The sequence below is a fragment of the Equus przewalskii genome, chromosome 20 (assembly GCF_037783145.1).
Source record: "Equus przewalskii isolate Varuska chromosome 20, EquPr2, whole genome shotgun sequence".
NCBI classification, from domain to species: Eukaryota; Metazoa; Chordata; class Mammalia; order Perissodactyla; family Equidae; genus Equus; species Equus przewalskii.
This window is the reverse complement of record NC_091850.1, coordinates 18,423,403-18,432,230: the sequence shown is the minus strand read 5'-3', so window position 1 is coordinate 18,432,230 and position 8,828 is coordinate 18,423,403. Positions and strand designations below refer to the sequence as shown.

The following is an 8,828-nucleotide window of genomic DNA, read 5'->3' as shown; positions in this document are numbered from 1 at the left end:
CAACTCTACATTACCGCTGCATCGGAGGGAAGAGAGAAAGGAAGACGGGAAAAGAAAGAAGGGAGGGAGAAGGGGGGGAGAGTAAGAGCAGAGTCGGGGGAGAGGGAAGGAAAGAGAAAAGAGAAGGGGTGGGCACACGGGAGGGAAAGAGAGAAGACGGAAGACTGAGACAGAGAAAGAATAAATCTGGAAAGATTAAGAAGTATGTGGAGCCCCCAGAGCCGTCTGAAGTGAGCAAAAAGCCAGACTCGGGCCGCCAGCGCCCCTCCCCTCCCGTCCTCAGGACGGTAATTATAAAGCGAAAAGCAGCGGCGAGGTCACCCGTTTTTACCAGCCTGCTGCACCGAATGCGCGCGGTGCAGGTGCGGCGGCCGCGGGCTTTGTGATTCATGCCCACTTTCAAAGGGGGGCTTGGGCGCGTCTGAGAGGCACCCAAACAACTGTCTTCTAATATTAGCACGGCTGTATTTCGGGATCTATTATAGTCTGTCCAGACAGATCCCATTGTAATGGGATCTTTTATTAAAAGATTAGCACTATCTCCTGCAGTTGGTGGAAAAAAATCTGTTATCACTGAGTTATTTGCAGTTGTGGAGGGGGTAGGAGGGGGGTGGTGGAAGATGGAGTGGGAAGGAGAGAGGAGGAGTTGGGGGGGCGGTCTGGCGGGGGTAGGCTGGGGGGGGGCGGGCGAAGAGGGGCGGATTTGAAATCCGTAGGAGAACAAATCCCAGTGACCTGCGAATGTCCAAGAATTTTGTCTGCATACTTCGCTGTCTGTTGTCCTGCGGGCTCCAGAAGCGAAAAGAATAGAAATTAAAAAGGCAGCTTTGGAATAAACAATATAGCATTTTCCGTGAAGTAATCGTTTTATATAAAAGGAAATATCGCCTCCTCAGTTTCATTCAGCGGTGCCAAAAATGTTATAAATGAGAGACCCGCCAACTTTCAGCGAAGAATGCCAGCCACTGTGCTTAATAAACTGAGGCTACAGAAGTTCATTATCGATGTTGCAATCTTTTTTATTCCGCGAAGAGAGAGAGAGAGGAGAGAGAGAGAGGCTGAGAAGGAGACTGGGAGAGACAGACGGAGACACACAGGATAGAAACTGGGGAGTCTCGGGGCGGGGAAGGGGGGCAGACCGCCTACGTCGGCGCCCCCGCTCGGGGCTCCGACTGCAGACGCGGCGAAGTGAAAGGGGAGAAGAGAAAGGGAGAGGGCGAGACTGCGACGGGGGGGCGCCGGGCCGAGGTGTTAAACATTTTTGTCTGCTTCGGACTCGTCGAAACCCAGGGCCGCGTCTCGGCTCGGCCCAGCCAGGGTGGAAGGGGTTGGGGCCGGGGTTCTCAACCACAACTTGGGCCGGGGATGGCCGCAAAGTAAGGCGCGCACAGACCCAGACACAAAACCTCGCCGGGGCCCGCGCGCAGGCTGCGGGGGCCTGCAGCGGCAGCGCGACCCGGCGAAGCGGCGGGGCCGGCGCGCGCCGAGCCCACCGCGAGCTGGAGATCTCGGCAACTGGGGGCTCTCTGGGCGTCTGCAAAGTCTTTCTGGAGCGGAGGAGCCGCGGTGCGGAGACACACGCCCGGGTTCCCCCCGCTCCGCCTGCCGCCGCCGCAGCCGCCGCCGCCGCCTCCTCCTCCAGTGCCCCCCCGCGCGCGCGCGCGAGCGCGCACACACACACACTCACACACACACACACACACACAGCCACCCCGGGCGCGCCGGCGCTGCTTGCGAGCGGCGGCGTGCAGGACTTGAAGTGGGTGTTCTTCCCCACTCCCCACCCCCGAAGCGTCGCCCCCATCCCCCGCCCCGGTCGCCTTCCCCCTCCCTCTCGCTCCTACGCAAATAAGAACTCGGCGATTCCCCTCCTGCCGCTTTGATTTCGGGCACCTCCAACAGATAATTGGGAAGGGTTTCTAGAAGGTGGGAAATGTCACCTGATTCACACTGAACTTTTAAAAGCTCCCCACCCCCAAGGAGACGCGCACACCCTCGCTCGCTGCCGCCCTCCCACTGCCCCACACACTGGGAGACCGCCCACCGCAAACCGCGGAGACCCCCGTCTAGATTTAAAGCGCGGCTGCGCCCGGCTTCTGACGTCCATTGAATCGCGCGGGCGGCCGGCGGCGAGCGCGGGGCTGCGCCGGGATCGCTGCGCCCTCAGCCGCTCGCCTCTGCGACGCGCGCCGCTCGCCAGAGCCACCCGCCGCCGCGCCCGCTCCCCGCGCCGCCGCGCTCCTCGCCCCGCGCCTGCCCCCAGGATGGTCCGTCCCAGGCACCAGCCCGGCGGGCTTTGCCTCCTGCTGCTGCTGCTCTGCCAGTTCATGGAGGACCGCAGCGCCCAGGGTAAGCGAGGGGGGATGCGCTGGGAGGCTCGGCTTGGGCAGGGGTTTGTACTTTTCTGTCGTCTCCACTTGGTCTGCTCTGAGCACCGCTGCTCTCGGAAGATGTTGGACCAACTTAGCGACTCTGGGATGGAGAGAAGTGGGAAAGCTGAAGGCAGTGACACTCTAGGACTGGGAGCCGAGTTTTGGAGCGCGGTTATCCTGAAAGGAAAGGGAGTGAGCTGGAGTCTCTCTCATTAGTTAGGATTAGATAGATGCTCCAAGTTCTGGACATAATGAGTTTAGATGTTATCTCCCCCGTTTGGCTCTGAAAAAGGGGACAAGCATCAGTAGCCTGGAGATTTCTGTCGACTCGTTTGCAATCTAACCTCTCTCCCTCCCACATCTTTTGGATACTTTTAAAAATGACTGGGGGGCGGGAGGGATACTGAAATTTCTTTGATGGCTGGGGGACGTGATTTCAGAAACTTTGCCCAAACTTGGAAATGTGGGTGCTGAAAATTTTAGGGGGAAGTAGCTTACTGCTTAGTGGATGTTTCTTCCAACCCCCTTCCCCCAACCCCTAAAAAAAAAACCCCACCAAATTATTACTCCAGAGTGTTTTGAGTAGTTTACAGTTTTTTCCCTCTGACTGTTAACTTTCTGTCGAACAGTGAGAAACCCACAACCGATTTAAATTCTGAGGTGCATTCAAAGCAAATTTCTAAACTTTGTTTTTTAAAATTAGATTTATTTCAATTAGTCTTTCGGTAGAATTCTTTTTAAATAATAATAGCAGCTTGCGGTCCAATCATTGTTAAAGTTATATAGATAATTTACGAGAAGTCTTCCTGGCCAAAACCCGAACGTTCAAAAGGGGGAAGGAGGAAAAATTACTTACAAAGATTTCTTGGTAGGTGTGAGATAGGTGTCTGTTACCGTGAAATGGTAGGAAGGGCCCCCCCTTTCTTTTTCCCCTACGCTTTTCTTGAGACAGACATGTAACTTTCCTTGCTTTAGCGTTAACATTTTAATTGTGTTGTAAACCGTGCCCCTGGGCACTGCCCCTCGCCGTCTGCACCGCACCACTCTGAGTTGCCCGCCTTGGGTGCCGGGGACGTGGGCGCCGGGGAAAGCAGCCCTTGGAGATTTCGAAAGATCGCGGTGGCCGCGGGCGTCCTCTGGGTCTGGCGGATTGCAAAACGGGCCCGTCGGGCGGGCTGCGCCTCGAGGTCGAGGCCGCGCGGGGCAGTTCCGGGCAGGGCCCGGTTGCTTTTTTGCTTTCATTTTTCACAAGTGCCTTTTGCCTGATCTGTTCCTCTGTGTGTGTGTGTGTGTGTGTCTGTCTCTGTCTCGCGCTCTCTTTTTCTCTTTCTCTTTCTCTCTCAAGTTCTCCTACTTTCTTAACCCCTGTCACAAATAATTCCCGTACCGCCTACATGAAACCAACATGTAAAAACATCCGTCGCATCCTGTTTTTGTCAGGTTCTTTAATCTGCTGTTCGAGTCGCTGCAGGTTATGAAATGGGACGAATAAAAGTAAACAGTCTAGTAAAAGTCAATGCAAGCTGCACGTGTTGTGTCTGGGTCACTGGTAACTGACATTGATATGGCTGGGGCGCTCTGCCTTCTAGCTCTCGCCCTCCCTCCCCCTCGCCCACCTCCCACCTCTTCAATCTGGGCTTTTTCGCCGTCTCCTTCCCCACCCCTTCACCCCTTGGATTTATTTTCTGCTTTTCTCTCCCGTCTGTCTCTTCTCCACCCTCACTCCCTCCCCATCCCCCCCCCCCCCCCCCCCCGGTCTCCGAACCTTGCACGCGGATACCTCCCTCCCCCTGCCCCGCGCTTACTCACCCACCTCCCTACCCTACCCCTGTCCCCTCGCAGCTGGGAATTGCTGGCTCCGCCAAGCGAAGAACGGCCGCTGCCAGGTCCTGTACAAGACAGAACTGAGCAAGGAGGAGTGCTGCAGCACCGGCCGCCTGAGCACCTCGTGGACCGAGGAGGACGTCAATGATAACACGCTCTTCAAGTGGATGATTTTCAACGGGGGCGCCCCCAACTGCATCCCCTGTAAAGGTAGGACTCTTCCTCCCCAGTTTGCAGGCCCTCAGTAGAGGGCGTCGTACTCTCAGCTTCCCCATTGCCCAGCTGGGGTTTGGGACTAGGAGAGCTTTGTTCGTGGGTTCCCCCTGTCTTCCCTCAGCCCTGGTAAGCCATCCGGGTTGAATCTTGCCTGCTACACGCTACAGGCAAAACGAGGTCGGCATAGGTTCCAGGACTTCTTAGCCAAGTCTGATGGTGAAGCCAGCCCACCTGCGCTCTTTGAGAGAGATTTGGGTATGGGGCGCAGCCCGCTGTACCCCTCCTCAAAGTTCTAAGAGAGAGCCTGGGCCCCTCCGGCACCAACTCATGGCTGCATGTTTGCGCAAAGCGCCCGCAGACCTCCTGGCTGACCTGCTTACTGCCTGGCCCTGGTTTTAATCCGTGTCTCTTTCCAACTCGTAGAAACGTGCGACAACGTGGACTGTGGACCCGGGAAAAAATGCCGAATGAACAAGAAGAATAAGCCCCGCTGCGTCTGTGCCCCAGATTGTTCCAATATCACCTGGAAAGGCCCAGTCTGTGGGCTGGACGGGAAAACCTACCGCAACGAATGTGCGCTCCTCAAGGCCAGATGTAAAGAGCAGCCAGAACTGGAGGTCCAGTACCAGGGCAAATGTAAAAGTATGTCCTCCCCGACCGCCTCCTCCTGCTTTTTGCCTTAGGTAGCCCCGCTGGAAGACCCCCTAGGGGATAATGATACCAAGTAAAGGAAGCTTTTTCTAACTGCTGAAGACTCCTTAAGAACACTGAACGCACCAACCTAGAGGCAGAGATTTTTCTCTTGAAAACCACAGGGCTTCCCATGTGCTTTCTGAAAGCTGGATGCTTCCGTTTTATGATTTCCTTCATAATATCAAATGCTTAGTCCTTAAGGACCAGAAGGTGCCTATTAATGTGTGTTTCCCTCTTTGTTTCAGAGACCTGCCGGGATGTTAACTGTCCAGGCAGCTCCACGTGCGTGGTGGACCAGACAAATAATGCCTACTGTGTGACATGTAACCGGATTTGCCCAGAGCCCACCTCCTCTGAACAGTATCTCTGTGGGAATGATGGAGTGACCTACTCCAGTGCCTGTCACCTGAGAAAGGCTACCTGCCTGCTGGGCAGATCGATTGGATTAGCCTATGAGGGAAAGTGTATCAGTAGGTATTCTGGATTGAGGAAAGAAAACAGAAAACAGGATCGAAAAGGCTAGTTCTAGTATTAAAACTGTGAGGTTAACCAATAAATAAGCCCAAAACCTCCCCAAAGGCATGGTTTCACCAAAGGGAGAAATACTCTCCAGTTTGGGTAAACTGTCGTGACCGCAGCATTCCTCAAGGAAACCATTGTCTTCCGGAAGCTTTGGCATATATATTGAAATGCCAGCAAGAAACAGGAAGCAATTTTCTGTCTTAGAAACTTAGAACTCACTCAATTTTACACATTTTTTTAAGTGCCAGACTTGCTGGAAGCAAGAAATAATTACTTAACAGTTCCTAAAATCTGTTATCAGATTCTGATAACTGATGGAATTCTTTCTTTTTTAAAAGATCTCTCTTGTGGGAAATAATCAAACACATATGTAACTCAAGGATACTGTGAAATCCTGTTCCAAAAAAATACTATTTTCATGCCCTAATATGGTATGTAGGAAACTGGGGGTTTATGTGTGTGTGTGTATGTGTTTGTGTGTGTGTGTGTTTGAGTTTCAGTTTTATTATCAAGCATTTTTGTGTAATATCTCTATTATGCCCACTATTGAGTAATAACATATAAGTTATATGTTTATATTTATTGATAGGGGACTAGAGAAAGGGGGAAAAGGGGAAATTGATTTACTCATCACAGGTGTATTATATCCTAGAAGCAAAGTCCTGTGAAGATATCCAGTGCACTGGTGGAAAAAAATGTTTATGGGATTTCAAGGTTGGCAGAGGCCGGTGTTCCCTCTGTGATGAGCTGTGCCCTGACAGTAAGTCTGAGGAGCCTGTCTGTGCCAGTGACAATGCCACTTACGCCAGCGAGTGTGCCATGAAGGAAGCTGCCTGCTCCTCAGGTGTGCTGCTGGAAGTAAAGCATTCCGGATCTTGCAACTGTAAGTTCGATTTTTAACCTTGCTGCAATTTGAAGGCTTTCCCAGGCAAGCCCTAGGGAATGGAGATGTAAAGAGCACAAAAACCTCCCCATGTAAGCTCCTTTCGGTTTTAAGTTAGGTAGCCGCTCAATTTCACCAGCAGTTCAGTGATCCCCAGGAAAATTCCATGGAATGTTTCCTGCCTTTTAGGATTTGTCCAGTGGTCATCAACGGGGTTGCCTCTACAAACTTGTTTCCAGTCATTTGCCCCTAATTCTTTTGCTTTAGTAGCGTGCTTTGCTGTTTGCTTTATTAACACTTGACTCTAAACTAACTGCTTCAAAAGTTTTTTTTTTTCTTTTTCAAAGACAGCTGTATCATATCACACACGGGCTGCTGCTTTCGCAGTTGCCTCTACTAACTGAATTAAGGACCCAAAGCAGTTATACCTAGAACACAAGAGCGCTTTTTATCTAATTTCAGGAATCTGCCCGTAAAACCTGAGCCATTGATTCTTCAGAACTTTCTGCAGTTTTTGACTTCATAGATTATGTTTTTTTAAAAAAATTTTTTTAAACTTATCGCATAACAGCAGATGCCCAAAAAAGAGCATCTCACTGCAAGTCACATAAAAATGCAACGCTGTAATATGGCTGTATCAGAGGGCTTTGAAAACATACACTGAGCTGCTTCTGCGCTGTTGTGGTCCATATTTAAACAACAGCTCCCCTGTATTCCCCCATCTAGCCATTTCGGAAGACACCGAGGAAGAGGAGGAAGATGAAGACCAGGACTACAGCTTTCCTATATCTTCCATTCTAGAGTGGTAAACCCTCCGCCCATGTTCAGTGTTGATATAGCCTTTGGGCAGAAAAAAAAAAAAACAGGAAAGAAAAGAAAAAATATATTGTCCATACTGTAAATAAGTGTATGCTTATTTATTTGGGGGGAAAAGTATACATAAAGGACCTTTGTCCTAAAGCTGTCTCCCAGGCCACCTTGTTACTCATTGGACCCGGAGAGGCGGTCATTGTGAGGTCTACTGGATGAGGCCCATAGTTGAGAATTGTAGACATTTATTTATACTGTGTCATGTTTTATAATTTATACATAAAATGTCTGGTTGACTGTACACCTTGTTTTTGAAGAAATTTATTCGTGAAAGGAAGAGCAGTTGTTATTTATTGTGAGGTCTCTTGCTTGTAAAGTAAAAGCTTTTTTTTTTCCTTGTAAACCATTTAAGTCCATTCCTTACTATTGACTCACTCATCTGTCTCCCTTCATTTCACTGTTGTTAGACTCTTTTCCACTTTAACAAACTTGCATGTCAGTTTCTGTCATGTTTATTTATTGGATTCTCTGCTGCCTGTTCTGTACATACATGATCCCTCGGGTTTTGTTTACAAGGAATCTTGACTGACCAAAAGGCATTATAACTCTGACTTAAATAGAAGGTACAGAGAATACATCTTGGGGGAAACTCCTATTTCAGTTCTCATGTCGTGACAAAGACTTCTGTGAGAGAGGGGGTGATAGCAATGTTAGAATTCTAGTAACGTACCTTCAAGATGTTACAGATCCAAAGAGATTGAGTGATATGGGTGTCGGGAGACTGAAGGGAGCAGAATGCTACACTTTCAGCCTTTCATTAGGTGTTTCCTTTAAGCTAGTCTGCTGTACCTTTTAAATCAGTTCTTTTTCAACCAGTGTGTCACTAAAAGTTATATCAAAGCTTTATCAGTTCAAGTTTCTTGCTTTTCATAATACTTTTTTCTGATGCAATTTTATATTTTCAAACATGGCAAGTTAAATATAAATTCATTTAAATATATAGTTTTGTACTTTTCTACCATGTAAATGTGCAATGTATATAAAAGTTATAATGTGTATTTGTAAATAAATGATGAGTGAAAAAATAAAAAAATTTTAAAAAGCCAATGGTCTCAATTGCTGATGATGTAAAAAAAATCGTTTGGGCTTTTGAGTAAAAATGTATGTGATACATTTGCTGAGAAATAGAGTTATCAGTGAAATTGGTGGCCAGGACAGTAGAAGCTCCAAAGCAAGGTAAATTACAGATTACCTCAGTGGAGTTCGAAAGATAAAGGATCTGAGGTCCAGCGACCCCTTTGTAGGAGTAACAGCATACCATGGGGGTCACTAACCATGGGAAGAAATGGACTGTAGATGAGGGCTCCTCCCTGCAATGTACCAAACCTGAAGTTTTCCTCTTTAAAAACACCATCTTCTTAGGGGCCAGCCTGGTGGCACAGGAGTTAAGTTCACACACTCCGCTTCAGTAGCCTGGGGTTTGCTGGTTCGGATCCCGGGTGTGGACA

General features: G+C 49.5%; 1 protein-coding gene across 4 annotated transcripts; it reads left to right on the top strand.

Moving 5' to 3' along the window:
- The first annotated feature begins 1,046 nt into the window (after positions 1-1,046).
- On the top strand, positions 1,047-8,427 carry FST (follistatin). Of its 4 annotated transcripts, none has more exons than XM_008530922.2 (6): positions 1,047-2,349; positions 4,215-4,406; positions 4,836-5,054; positions 5,351-5,575; positions 6,280-6,510; positions 7,237-8,427. In XM_008530922.2, the coding sequence occupies exons 1-6, from the start codon at positions 2,265-2,267 to the stop codon at positions 7,317-7,319; spliced, it is 1,035 nt and encodes a 344-aa protein (XP_008529144.1). In that variant the 5' UTR covers positions 1,047-2,264; the 3' UTR covers positions 7,320-8,427. The 4 variants fall into 4 exon arrangements, with proteins under 4 accessions (XP_008529144.1, XP_008529153.1, XP_070442986.1 ...); XM_008530931.2 differs by having other exon boundaries at positions 1,082-2,349; positions 6,283-6,510; XM_070586885.1 differs by having other exon boundaries at positions 1,082-2,349; positions 6,283-6,510; positions 6,973-8,427.
- The last annotated feature ends 401 nt before the right edge of the window (positions 8,428-8,828 follow it).

Bases quoted from the DNA above. Each gene is read 5' to 3' on its own strand.
- FST (XM_008530922.2), top strand. From the start codon at position 2,265: ATGGTCCGTCCCAGGCACCAGCCCGGCGGGCTTTGCCTCCTGCTGCTG. The intron at 5,055-5,350 runs GTATGTCCTCCC...TCTTTGTTTCAG, and splicing joins GTACCAGGGCAAATGTAAAA to AGACCTGCCGGGATGTTAAC. The intron at 6,511-7,236 runs GTAAGTTCGATT...TCCCCCATCTAG, and splicing joins GCATTCCGGATCTTGCAACT to CCATTTCGGAAGACACCGAG.